Raw genomic sequence first — 13,665 nt, 5'->3', positions numbered from 1 at the left:
CAAGTACTCCCGTTCTTCTTTTTGCGGATACAGACTAACACGGCTGCTACTCTGAAACCTGTCATTAGTTTTGAGATACATTTACATTACCAGATAGAGGATAAAAACATCTCAATTTATACAGCATGTTTCCTCCTCAAGGTTCTTAAAGTGTTTCAGAAACTCTGCATTCACATACAGAGGAACTGCAATCCAATATTGAAACGCAGCCACTTCTGGGGTGGAAAGAAGCAATTGTTTAACAGCACACAGCAACACTACAACAGTTTAAGGCAAAGTCTCTGGGGAAGCCACATAACTCATGAATAACATATCCACAATTGCACTGTGGTAACTGACAGTTTAAGGTGCTGATCCTGCATCATGGTCCACTAGCACAGAGGTCTGTGCATTGGCATATTCTGATGAAGGAATAGGACATATCTAAAACTAAATTTATATGTGAACTGTGAAACAAGTGAAGCAGTGAGCATTAAAAGAATGACAAATTCTAACAATAAGAATCTTATTAAATAGCTGATGATGCATTAAATATTTAAATGTACAGGTATTTCAAGCCTTTGGCATCAGAGGCTCTTTATTTAAATGCTGCAGAATTAGAGAGTGAAAAATACATAGATTTTTAAGGCTAGAAGGGATCATGATGATCAGGAATACTTACCTTCTCTGTTGTATGAATATGCATAGAATCCACACAGTCACTTTCTCTTTGTCTATGCTGCCCCCCAAGTTTTCCCACTGTTGCACTTCCTCTGGAGGAAGCAACTGTGGGAGCACAGTACTGGTGGGAAACTGTCAGGGAAAAATATAATAGATGGCCTCTGTTTCTAATACTGTATATTTTCTCTATACGCTGTGTGGCATCCACAGGATTCCCACAGCACACACTGGGACTGCAGAGCTTTGTATCTGAACTTGCTGGTGTCAGTTGTCGTCACCTCCCCCGTGTACCAATAGAGAGGTGATAGCTGTGGCCTTGAGTATTCCTTACGTTCTCCTCTCCCAGCAGAGAATGAGTGCCACAAGGTGGCAACAGCAGCAACTAGGAGATGCTGGTGATCAGCACTGACAGTCCTCAAAGATGAGGTGGCATTTACTTACATTCTGCTGCCAAAGGCTCCAGCTGGCAAAAAGCAGGCGTAAAATAAATTAAGACTTTAATCTGAGGAGCACTCAATCACCTGCTCCTCCTTCGCCATGTTAAGGGTCCTCCCCACCTTGTCTTTGGCAAAGATACTCAAATCATCCAGGAGTATTCTGGGATAGCTTTAGTTCACGTGGGCCAGAACCTACCTACAGATTTTAAGCAGAACACCCCCATCAAATTTCCATTTAAAATTGAACAGCTATAAACTGGATTATAAAAAAGAAAGGGGAAGGGGAATTTTTTAAAACAAATGTTAAGAAATATAAATTATTTCCCCCAACCCGCCCAAAAAACTGTTGTATGTGGCCCAATGGTTTTATAGACAAATTTACAAAGGGCTTCTCTAATTGTTCCCAAAACAATCTGATACATCCAAACTGAGTATCCCCAAGTTTTCAACAGCTGCACCTGGTTACTGGATTGCCGTGAAAAAAGCCTTGACGACATTTTTTGCGGCAACAAGAATAACATTCCACAAAAAGAACAGGAGTACTTGTGCCACCTTAGAGACTAACAAATTTATTTGAGCACAAGTACTCCTGTTCTTTTTGCGGATACAGACTAACACGGCTGCTACTCTGAAACCATTCCACAAAAGGCACGTTACTTCTTCGTTTTCCCCTTTTAACTTGATTAACATGGAACAGAAAGTTGTAGTCTGTGCTACTCCTTTCATCATCTCTGCTTACACACTGATGCCATTCTTTACCATCAAGGATTATTTATAGGGTCTTCAAGAAATTTCAGGAATGATCATTTTAAACCAATTTATTTAGCATCTGGAGTTGTGTTTTGGATTTGAAAGGATGTGGTCAGCTTGGATTCTGGGCTATTTCAACAAAATTAGTCAATAGTTGCAGATTCTAAGTCTTGCGTTTGAATTCTGCTGGCTGTCTTTACAAGTACTACATATTCCCTTTTTTCATCTTTCCCACGTTGCTGTGTGAAAGATACACAGTAAATAGAAAACGGACACTGAATATAAAGTGAAAATTACTGTACATAAAATGAGGACAAAAACTATTTTAAAAAGTGTGAGAGAGAGAGAGAAAGAGCGAGAGAAACAATGTGTCTCCACTCATTCAGTTAGTGTTACTTATGTGTTACTTGTAAAAAAAACCAAAAAAACCAAAACCACAATTCAGACAGAAGTGTGAGATTTTTTTGAAGCTGATGGTGTCCCTTTAAGGATAGTACATGTGTAACAGGCCTTGTTCTCTATGACATTGCCCCTTGTGTAGTCATTTACACTTGTGGAAAATGGGTGTAAAATGCTACATTTCTGATTTGGTAGCATTTTGCACCTGTTTTGCACAGAGGTATGTGGCTACACAAGGCTCAAGGCAGGGTACAATCAGGACTGAAGTGTCTCCATAACTGCAGTTAAACTGGATTAGAGCCACCATATGTACAATGGGCTGGATTTGCCTTTTGCTTACACTGGTGTAAATCGGAGTAACTCCAGTGAAGTCAATGAGGTTACTCTGGTGCAAGTGAGATGAGACAAGACTCTCTGAAATTTCAATCAATTTGTAGAATTTAATACATAATTCTTCCAGGCACTACAGTGACTCTGGGTAGGATTCCTTCCTCATGTAAACAGGTGTAATTCCCACTTTAGTCAATACATTTACACCAGCATAAAAACAGCTAGAGAGGAGAATCAGTCCCCTGTCTTCATTTTCCTTTTTAAGCCAGAGCATGGAGATTCAACACTAAGTTATCTCCATGTTCCACAACAAAACACACAGACTCGTAGATGCTCAAAGATCAATGTTCATTTTTTTGTACAGGTGCCAGAACAGTTAAGCAGGCAATGTGAAGGTTTGGATAAACAAAACTTTAAAACACTGCCATTTGGGAATGTTTTTCAGCAGAATGCTGCCAGACCTGGCTGGGGGAACGCTGTGCTATAGTTGCATCTGAGATGACAAAGGAGGGCATCTTTCTATTTCATAATCGCTAACATGAGGATGTTTCTGTTTCTACCTGTAAAAAAGAAAACCCTGATCCCCGTTCACACACATGCTCAAGCGATTATGTTCTGTACATTCTCTCCTCTCAGCACACACATTATAGAATGTATGGGGACAAGACTGCAAGATTACTTAAATCAGATATAGCATCCTCAGGGCTAAATATACTGTATTCAATACATCCACTGTTTAAAAGGGGGGGAAAAGAAAGATGAGTTTAGTCCAGTTCTACCCTCCCATTCCTCCCAATGTACTGTTATTAGTTTTCAGTTTATAACCTCTTCATGGCTACATATCACTCCTGCATCTTCTTTGTGGGAGCAGTTGTTTTTGCCAACGTCTGCGTGTGTGCATTCCAGCAGGTTCTTCTCCTGCCCCGTGCACTCAACATCATCAAGAAGAATCCGAAGCGAATGTCCTTCCCCAAACTCCGCTCTCTTGGTTGCCTTGACAACATAAGGGAACCCTAACTGGCGACACACCACAGCTGCCGCTTTGGAGTTCCAGAAGTCGTCACATACAGTGCCCCACTCTCCACTGATGTAAATCTCCACCCTTCCCCGGTCCCTTCCTCGTGCTTGCCTGTTCATCAGTCGCACTGCACCACTCAGGAGCTGTGGGGGAGACAGAGTGCTGGGAGGTTTGTTTTTCCTTCTCTGCCCTCTCCTTTCCCCACTCTTCCCCCCTTTCCTGGACTTCGGGGGTTTGGTTGTTGGTGTCCTGGAGGTCACCTGCACTCTATTTTGATTCCTTAGAAGGGTCAAGATTTGTTCCACCCAGTCTGGAGTAGTGGCACGGGGTGTTTCGGAAGTTGGTCTACCCCTCCTTGGGGCTTTGGTGGTGGTCCTTAATCTAGGCCGTTGGGTTGGTGTTTTCACAATCAGTTCTTATTGGGGGAAAAACAGAGGTAACAATAATGAGTTTATAAAGCTAATATAATAGTTTAAAATGACTACATAAAAACAGTGCTAACTTATAGCTCCACTGTATTTAACTTCTCTAAGGCCTTGGCTACACTGGCAATTCACAGCGCAGCACTTGCTGCGCTCAGGGGTGTGAAAAAACACACACACCCCCAAGCGCACCGAGTGCAGCGCTGTAAAGTGCCAGTGTAATCAGCGCCTGCAGTGCTGTACGCTCTCTCGCAGCGCTGCAAGCTATTCCCCTCGGAGAGGTGGAGTACTTGCAGCACTGCGAGAGAGCTCTCACAGTGCTGGCGGCGCGACTACACGTGGCAGCGTTGTGAATCCGCGAGCGTTGCCAAGGCCTAATGGAGTTTGCTTTCTTGATTTTGTTGAGTAGTTAAACCAACATTGCATCAGCTAAAAGTTTCCAGTGCTTTTAAGAATGTCTGGCTGCTGGAGATGACTGCACTGTTCAATGCCAATAAATAGGACAAAAAAGGAAACATTACCAAATTTCCATGCACAGTTTACTGACAGAACTTTAATGCGTGGACACATCAAGAGTCAGATTTGCTGAAAACTTCTGGCAAGAAACAGAATTCTCTCCCTGTACCTCTTGTCCCTGCAGAAAGCATTTTTAAAAAGACATGCTTCTACTTTTGCTGTCCTCTTCATTACTAATGACTGGATCATTACCAGATTGTGAGAGCTCCAGCCTCCCCACTGTGCCAGATACTTCAGTGTGGCTGGAATCACAAACATTCACAATCAATTCTCTCTGGTAACTGGAATGTGCAAAAAGAGCCGAGTTGCCAGGACAACACATAAAACAGTGAGTTTTTTTAAAACAGCCTTGAACTGCAAAGGGCTGGACATATTTTACTGTTGCAGCTTCCTGGAATTACTGGACTTGCTTATTCATTCTATTTTTAAGTTAAAAATAAATATAGGCTAGTCAAAGGGATAGTTGCTTTATTCAGAATAATAAATCAACCAATTAGCTCTCACAATGTTATGCATATTTGCAAAGATGTCAAAATTCTGCTGTTTAGCCTACGGACTTCCGCTCCAACCTCACTCATTATACTTTTTAATATACAGAAGGGAAAAAGTGTCAAACACCACCCTCTCCTTAATAACCCACATTCTCGACTGGCCAAGATTTGGAGGGACTCAATTTTTGGAACATCCTCCCAGAATCCCATGTGTTGGCAGGGGGGTCCTGTTTGTAGCATGAAAAGCATTCCCTATTCTGAAAGCTCAGTTTTTGAAGACAGAAAGAAATTGGGGAAACTGACAATACAGAGAAGAGATTATTACACTCTGGAAACTTACACATTGTTGGCTTTAGGGCCTGATCTCGCAATGTACTCAGCAATTCTGGAGCTCACTAATTGATAAACTCTATCATTATGCAATACTACATTTAGTAACAGGCAATCAGTAGGGACTGGAAGGTTTGCGTAAGCCAGAAGTTCAGCTGACTATCTGACTGAACTGAATCTTTTGAGAGCATTTTCCTCATCCTTTCCCATCCTCTAAGTAACAATGGCTCAGATCCATTCTCTCCCAATGAGCTACTTTCCAGTCCTCTAATAACAAGATTTTTCACCCCCTGGAGTGCTTCTGCCTATTCTGAGGTACTCCAAAATCCACTGTTTTCCTAGTGGAAAGCACTGTAGAATTCAAGATTCCAGGGCAGAGATGGCAACAGGCAGGGTTTAAATTCTCACAATTTCCCAGAACCTGAGGGCTTCTGCCCCGCAGCCACAGGAGGAGGCGGGGCTCAGGGCTTCTGCCCTACCGGAATATTTACCCGAGCTCCGCTCTGAACGGCTCCGGCTGAATTTAAGCCCTGGCACAGGGAATCCACGCTGCTCTTAATGAGACAGCCATATCGCTATCTACCACAGAAAGGGAAGATGGGAGGGAATAGGAAAAAGTCATGTAAGGAGGGACAGTCTAAGCTGAATGTTTAGTATGTCTATCCTAGGTACTTCTATGGCCTACCACCACCACAGTATCAGAGTGCCTCACAATCTTGAATGTATTTATCCTCACAACACTGTGAGGAAGCGGAGTGCTGCTATTCCCATTTTACAGACGCGGAACTGAGGCACAGAAAGACTAAGGTGAGGTCTATACCACAAACTTAAATTGGTATAACTACATTGCTCAAGGGTGTGAAAAATCCACATCCCAAGTGATGCCGTTATATCAACCTAACTCCCAGTGTAGACAGCACAGTGTCATAGATTCATAGATTCTAAGGCTGGAAGGGACCTCGAGAGGTCATCGAGTCCAGTCCCCTGCCCTCATGGCAGGACCAAATACTGTCTAGACCATCCCTGATAGACATTTATCTAATCTACTCTTAAATATCTCCAGAGATGGAGATCCCACTACCTCCCTAGGCAGTTTATTCCAGTGTTTAATCACCCTGACAGTTAGGAACTTTGTCCTAATGTCCAACCTAAACCTCCCTTGCTGCAGTTTAAGCCCATTGCTTCTTGTTCTATCCTTAGAGGCTAAGGTGAACAAGTTTTCTTCCTCCTCCTTATGACACCCTTTTAGATACCTGAAAACTGCTATCATGTCCCCTCTCAGTCTTCTCTTTTCCAAACTAAACAAACCCAATTATTTCAGCCTTCCTTCATAGGTCATGTTCTCAAGACCTTTAATCATTCTTGTTGCTCTTCTCTGTACCCTCTCCAATTTCTCCACATCTTTCTTGAAATGTGGTGCCCAGAACTGGACACAATACTCCAGCGCTTCTCCCGTCGACACAGCTACTACCTCTCACAGAGGTGGATTAGCTATGCCGACAGAAGAAGCTCTCCCATCAGCATAGGTAGTGTCTTCACTGAAGTGCTGCGGCGTTTTAAGTGTAGACCTGCCTTCAGTGACTTGCCCAACGTTACACAGGAAGTCTGTAGCGCAGCAAGGAATTGAACCAGTCTCTCCTAAGTCCTAGGCTAGTGCCCCAACTATCCTTCGCTCCTTATATTAAAAAGGAGTAGGTAGAAATTAATTTTAAGGATAGACTGGGGCCGAGGCTCTGGATGGTTTGCACATCCAAAAAGATAATGCCGGTTTTGAGTTTATATTTATGGATTAAAAATAAGGAGCAACAACAATACTCACTCTCCTTTGGCACAAACTTTATGAGCCTGCTTTTCACTTTCACTGACAAAGGCTCAACCCGGCATTTTCCTGGGGGTGCTCTCCTGTGAAAGAGAAACACAGACAATACAGGATGAATTGCTTTCCAATGGTATCAGCAGCATTCTTTGTTTCCATTGCTTTTCAATGAATTTCACACTTGTGGAAAAAAGTCTATTTAAATGACCCAAATAAACTCTTACATCCCACCTCACAAAATCCTATTCACTCTGTATAACAGAGAGCTCAAATATTCACAAGCATGTGCAATAGTTTGATAGCATTTTCTTTATCATTACTGGATCCATCAAAGTACAAATCATTGATGGGTTCAAGCAATACAGAAAGATATGAATCAAATTGAACAGAAAAAAGCATAAAGCTACACAATGTTTGTTAGATAGCTGAAATGAATGTCATGTTCACATGCAAGTTTCCAAGCCATCTCCATAGAAACAAGATGGCATGCAATCATTTATATATTTAAAACAAAAATACACTTCACTTTGGACCACAATTCACACAATAGAAAATGGAAAATAAAAGGTATCTGGAATTTGTCACTGACAGCAAGTTAACAGTTTAAACGGCATCATAGATGCAATTCACTTCAAATTAGATTTTTACATTCAGAGTCCCTTTTAAAGAAACACTCTCCTAAAATGCTACATTCATTTGACTCAAGCTTGTTTGCCGTGGCAGCGTCCCTCACTTTTGAGAAGTTACACCCAGTACATAGCCACTTTTTCCTCTGATATTTGGTTTGTTATTTTCAGGGCTTCTGAGGATTTTCAAAGCAGTGCAACAGTTGGATAATGCAGTCTGACTATTTGCATGCACACATGCAGCAAATAATCCCTATATAATTAGAGTCGTTTGCATCTGCTGTGTCTGGAAAGAAGACTGTAGTAGCCAGACATGAAGAATAGCTCTCTCACTTATTGACTTGTGGATACGATACTTTTGTAAGCCCGTATATAAATCTTTATTTTCCCACTGTTATGCTCTATAATGAGTACTACTAAGGAGACCTTCATTTATAACTTATAGATTGCCTGTTGAGTTCTGTTTTTCAAAATTTTAAATGTTTCTATGTGGTTTGATACTAATAAACACTGTACTTTGTATTTTAAAAAGTGATGTCTATGGTTTTAAGATGCTGGTTTGTACCATGGAAACGGCAAGCATCTTTTTAATACATTCTGTGGCATGCAGGAAATATTCTAAATTGTTTCAGTTGATGGGCAATAATACGATCTAAAAAGTACTAGTCTGCAAAGGAGTCAGAGAAAAAAAAAAGAGAAGGGTGAAGTTCTGGAATTCAGAAACTACCAATATACAATCAGAAAGTAGAGAGATATTCTCTGGAAATATGGAGTTTTCCCAGGCAGACTTGAAAAAGATGCTCAGAGAGCTGATGCCCAAATTTAGTTTATTTTAAATAAACACACGTCTTAAAAAGCCTACAGGGCACATTTATCTGAAGGCATTATTTGGTCCTTTAATAGTCATGTTTTAAGTAAATTAAAATGTATAAATCCTCCCGAAGATTCTCCTACATTGTTAACGTCCCAGATACAACAACTTCGTGCAATAACATAAGATCCCGAAAGTGAAGCCCTAGTCTTCATGCCACTGTCCAAGCTAGTTCCACCATTACACCAAAAGCATAAATGGCAAAAAGTAAATTCAGTTTTTATTTTATTTTTTCTGTTTTAGTTATAGAAAGTGGTGGTGCTAATATCAGGCTGGGCTGCGCCCTTTAATTCACATAGAGAGGCCCCTCTGTGGACATGGATCTCGCACCTCCCCTGCAGAAGGTGTCGGCCAGCTGCAGAAGGCGCTCTGTGGAGGTGGGCTTTGTGCAGGAGGGAACAGGGAGTAGATGGGCCTGTCGGGAACGTATCAACCACCTTGACAAAGGCAGCATCAGTTTGGGCAGAAGTCATGAGGCTCCATTGTCCCCTAATACAGCAGCCTCTGAGAGACTTGAGTCCCACAAAACCAGTTGCCTGCTTTTCAAGCTGACACTGAATAACCCTCACACCCAGGTAAGGTATACAACCCCCTTCAAAGCAAATCCATGGATCACCCACCAATACAGACTTCAACTCTGTGGAAACCCCGAGCAACCACTAGGAAGCTCACAACTCTCTAATATGAAGCCAGTCCCTGTTTACACTGGTTTACTCTTTAACAAGGGACCAAGGTGAAACAAGAGCAATTTATTTTAGCCATAACCATCAATCACATTTGAACCCAGGTCCACTGAACCAAAATGTAGATTTTGTAACAAGAGCATTTCTTACCGTGAGGTGTCTACTATTTTGTAAACTACTCCATTGGGAGCAGTGGCACTTGGTACTCCAGTAGACATGAAGTAAAGTTCTCCTTAGAAAAACAAGTAAGAATTACTGTCTGGGAAGAGAAACCTGTCATGAAACCTATGCATCCAATCGAAAAAACTGAATATAAAATACAACAAACAGACAGAGAATGGGCTACGTACCAAGAATTATTCTGTGAAAATATTAAAATAATTGGAGAAAATAGATTTTTATGAGGACAAATTTGATCAAATAAATTAGTTACAGATTATTCATACAGCTCTTCCTGACAGAGAGAATTTTATGTCAAAACTCACTGATTTCCTTCACACACACTTCATTCACCAGCCTGCCTGCTGGAAGGGCTACACTTTGGGTTCCTCACCCCTGCCTCACAGTGACTGGCTTCAGGCCTGCTGCTGAGGATATTCTCTGGGTTACCCATCTCCAAAGTGCAGAGAGAAGGGTAGAGAGAAACAGGCACAGACCTGCTGGTTGGGAGAAGCCTTGACCTGCCCGACCCCCTAAAGCACCTCCTATGCATGCAGTGAAGAGGAGAAGGGGAAGCAGCAGCAGGAGAGTTGAAATTAAAGAAATCATGGGTGTGGGTGGGAATCCAGGAGAAACCTTGTGTGCAAAATCCTGAGGTCTTTACTCTGATTTTGCTTGGGTATAATCCCAACTGCATAGGGAACCTCAAGATTTGCTCCTGGATTTTAATCAAATTTTGCCATGACTCATCAATAATTTTTCCAGACATTTAACCTGAAAATAGTCACTGCCCTACTAATGAGGTTAACTGTGCACAGGACCAAGCACATAACCTGACTTTTATGCATGCAGAACATACCCACCCATACACTAGCACCAGAGAGCTGATTTGGGACCTTCCTTCAATTTTATGAAAATGCCACAAGTACACCAAAAAAAATTGTGGTTTGCCATTGCACAGGAGCGTGTTTCCCACTCGTCAAAGTAGTAATCCTGAAAACAAGCATTTTAGTAAGGGAAGGCCCACTCAAATAACTGACTGATAAAGTCATAAACAAACATCTCCGGACAGCAAAGGGCCCAAGAGAAGATTATACCCTGAACTCAGTAGAGGAAAATATTAATTTAGTGATACCTTTTCTTTCCATTATACTGAAATGAATACATAGGAAGAACTAAACCTGTTAACAGATTACAAACCTGATACTCCATTGCACCTTGTACAGTCACTTATTCCGGTGCAATGTAAGTGTAAAAAGCTACAGAATGGTGGTATTTTATATCCACTTTGCACTCCACTGGGTACGTCCCCACTGTGTTTTAAAAAACCTACAGTCTTGGGTTTGCGCGGTGGTGCTAAAAACAGCAGTGTAGATGTTGTGGTTTGGGTTGGAGTGCTGGCTCTGAAGCCTAGGGAGGGAATAGGCTAATTATGTCAATAAAGGGTTTTATTTTTAAATATAAAAAAAGGGGAAAAATTGTACATTCAGTTTTCAATTGCATCCAGCCTGCATTAATACCAAACATTGTCTACTCAACTGTCCAGGAACAACAAAGAGTTATAAAAACATACCTCAGGGATTGTGGCAGGAGTCATTGTGATCAGAAGCCAACAAGACTTACATTACAATGGCTAAGAGCACAAACTCCTAAATTTCAATGTAGTGCATGCTGCTGCTTAGCAACCATGCTAAACATTTGTGGAGTGACTCTAATTCGTCTACTGCTATGAATTGTACAGTGTGCTTATCCTTACTTCAGTCCCACATAATTAACAATATGAATGTACTAACAGTTGACCAATGTCAAGTTTCCCCTTCAGATCCTCTTCTGCCCCCGTTTCATATAATAAGAAATCACTCTTGTAACATACAAAGCCAGTAGCTTATCCTGAAGCCTTTCCACAAATAAAATCATTTAAAAGCGAGACCTGCTACCTGAGCAAAACTCTCATTGACTCCAATGGAAGTTTTGCCAGAGTATGAACCTAAAAGCAAAGATACATTGTTTGCAATTCACACATTGCAAGATATTAAAACAGTGTACAACTTCCATTCTGTTTCACTCCGAAAGGAGATTTACAATATTCAAGGCCGGTATGAGCAGGTTTCACTCTCACCGCTCATTGTGTCTAATTTTCTGTCAGCCATTTATAGTGTCCAGTCCAGATCCCTAAATGAGCCAAAAGCATAAACGTGTTGTATCAAATACCAGACTCCTTCCATTTTTACCATCAACCTGGTGGACACCCAGTTGCATCTACACTGCAATTAAAAAAAAAAACCTTGGCACTGAATCTCAGAGCCTGGGTTAATTGATTCGAGCTTGCAGGGCTTGGGCTGTGGGGCTAAAAACAGCATTGTAGACATTTAGGCTTGGTCTTTAGCCCAGGCTCTGAGAACTTTCTCCCTCATGGGATTTCAGAGCCCAGGCTCCAGCCTGAGCCCAAACATCTACACTGCACTTTTTAGCCCTGCTGCCCACGCATCATGAGTCTGAGTCAGCCCCAAACCATGCTGTGGTTCTTTTACTGCAGTGTAGATGTACTCCCATACATTTCCTATGGCTTTTTCAAATTGGAGATTAAGGTTCCCTCTAGGTGATGTTTTAATGTATTTGTCCCCAGGCATTTGCTCCCCTCCAAATGACAATGGGGCAGATGGTAATGCAAATGGACCTACAGTAAAAATAAATACATTAATAGGCAAGCAACCCTCTCCCAAAACTGCTGATGGGCTCATCATTGCATGATACACTGGCCATTTAAGGAATAGTACACTGTCTGAAACGCATGACAATTGCTTTTTTGTTTTTGTTTTTGGTAGCTGCGAGAACTTGGAAGTCCATTTTTTCAATGTTTGGGCACACTCTGGATCTTACCTGAGCTACCCTCCAGAATGCGTGTTCTTAACCTAAAAAGGTATTCTCATTCCAAGATAAAATACAATCGCACTGTTCAGTGTAATACTATATGATTACCTGCCTCATCTTCAGCAAAAGAGATGATGTACTGATAATAATTATTGATAAGCCCAGGGAACACGCAAGTTTGTCCTGTTCCCATGCAAATTTCAGTGTACTGCCATTCTCCAGTAGAACGCTTCTCTTTCAATGACATTAAACGTCTGTGAGACAAAAAATAATTTGCATCAGGCAACTGGGACAGATACTTTTGATCTAATAGTACCAAATGGGATAATTAAAAGAGTGCCCAATCCTATGATGGATGTCTGCTCTCCACTCACATTAGATTCAATAGAAATGAAAGGGGATGAACATTTAATAGGACCAGAAGCATTAAGATACATGGGTACAGACTCTCACGGGTATTTAGGTGCCTAACTCCCATTAATTTCAATGGGAGTTAGGCACTTCCTATGACTGGAAATACCTCCTGTGGCTGGACAGTACAATGCATTAAAGATGCGCCAAAATACAGAATGGTCATTTACTCTCCTTTTATGGTTTTAAAACAATGTCAAAGCCACATCCGTTCACATGTACTGACACCAAGTGAATCAGCAACATCTACTGCTGTTGTGATAATCACATACCTTCACAACAACATGGAATAATGATTACAGGAAAACATGTTACGTGAATCATTTGTAATATGCAATACGGGATTGCACTCAGAATAAACCAACTAAAGAGCAGTAAGTCAGCGAGGCATTTGCAGACGTTTGGAGCAAAATGGAGGATTTCAGCTGTGGGTAATGCTTGCTGAGCAACTGGACTTACCCATTCATAAAATCACCAAATATGTACAGCCCATTCAGGTTTGGAGACTCACAACCCCGATAGACATAGCCTCCTGTAACAGATTTCCCCATTTTGTGTGGATAAGCATAAATTGGAAGCACATCATCTGTATAGGGGAGAAGATATTGTGTCTTGCCTTGTTTTAAGTAGGATACAGAATAGCTTTTCTATCAATAAAATGGTAGATTGTTACTAGACAGGGATGTGTACTATCAAGTTCCCATCCAGCTTCTTGTTCCGTGCTAAATCAACTACTGAATGGAGTCAAATTTATTTTTATTACACTTTGGCCTTTTGGGTCTCTTCTCCCAAATGGCTGTGATAACTAGGGGCTCCTTACTAAGAAACTGACCCAGTACTTAAATTATTTTGTACACTTAGCGGTGGACCTAAGG

The 13,665-nt window shown here is 41.4% G+C and overlaps 1 protein-coding gene across 3 annotated transcripts in view; it reads right to left on the bottom strand.

Annotated features, from left to right (window-relative positions):
* Nucleotides 1-2,661: 2,661 nt before the first annotated feature.
* HHIPL1 (HHIP like 1) overlaps nt 2,662-13,665 on the bottom strand; it is a 35,468-nt gene continuing 24,464 nt past the window's right edge. For all 3 annotated transcript variants that reach the window (XM_065595663.1, XM_065595662.1, XM_065595664.1), the window contains exons 5-9: nt 13,250-13,376; nt 12,488-12,633; nt 9,500-9,581; nt 7,173-7,255; nt 2,662-4,009 (exon numbers count right to left, since the gene is read on the bottom strand). In XM_065595663.1, the coding sequence (XP_065451735.1) occupies nt 3,390-4,009; nt 7,173-7,255; nt 9,500-9,581; nt 12,488-12,633; nt 13,250-13,376 (1,058 nt within the window). In that variant the 3' untranslated portion in view covers nt 2,662-3,389. The remainder of the gene's footprint in view (nt 4,010-7,172; nt 7,256-9,499; nt 9,582-12,487; nt 12,634-13,249; nt 13,377-13,665) is intronic.

This window comes from Chrysemys picta, chromosome 4 (assembly GCF_011386835.1).
Source record: "Chrysemys picta bellii isolate R12L10 chromosome 4, ASM1138683v2, whole genome shotgun sequence".
NCBI classification, from domain to species: domain Eukaryota; kingdom Metazoa; phylum Chordata; order Testudines; family Emydidae; genus Chrysemys; species Chrysemys picta.
Note: the sequence above shows the minus strand (reverse complement) of the source record. Positions and strands in the feature narration are given on the sequence as shown.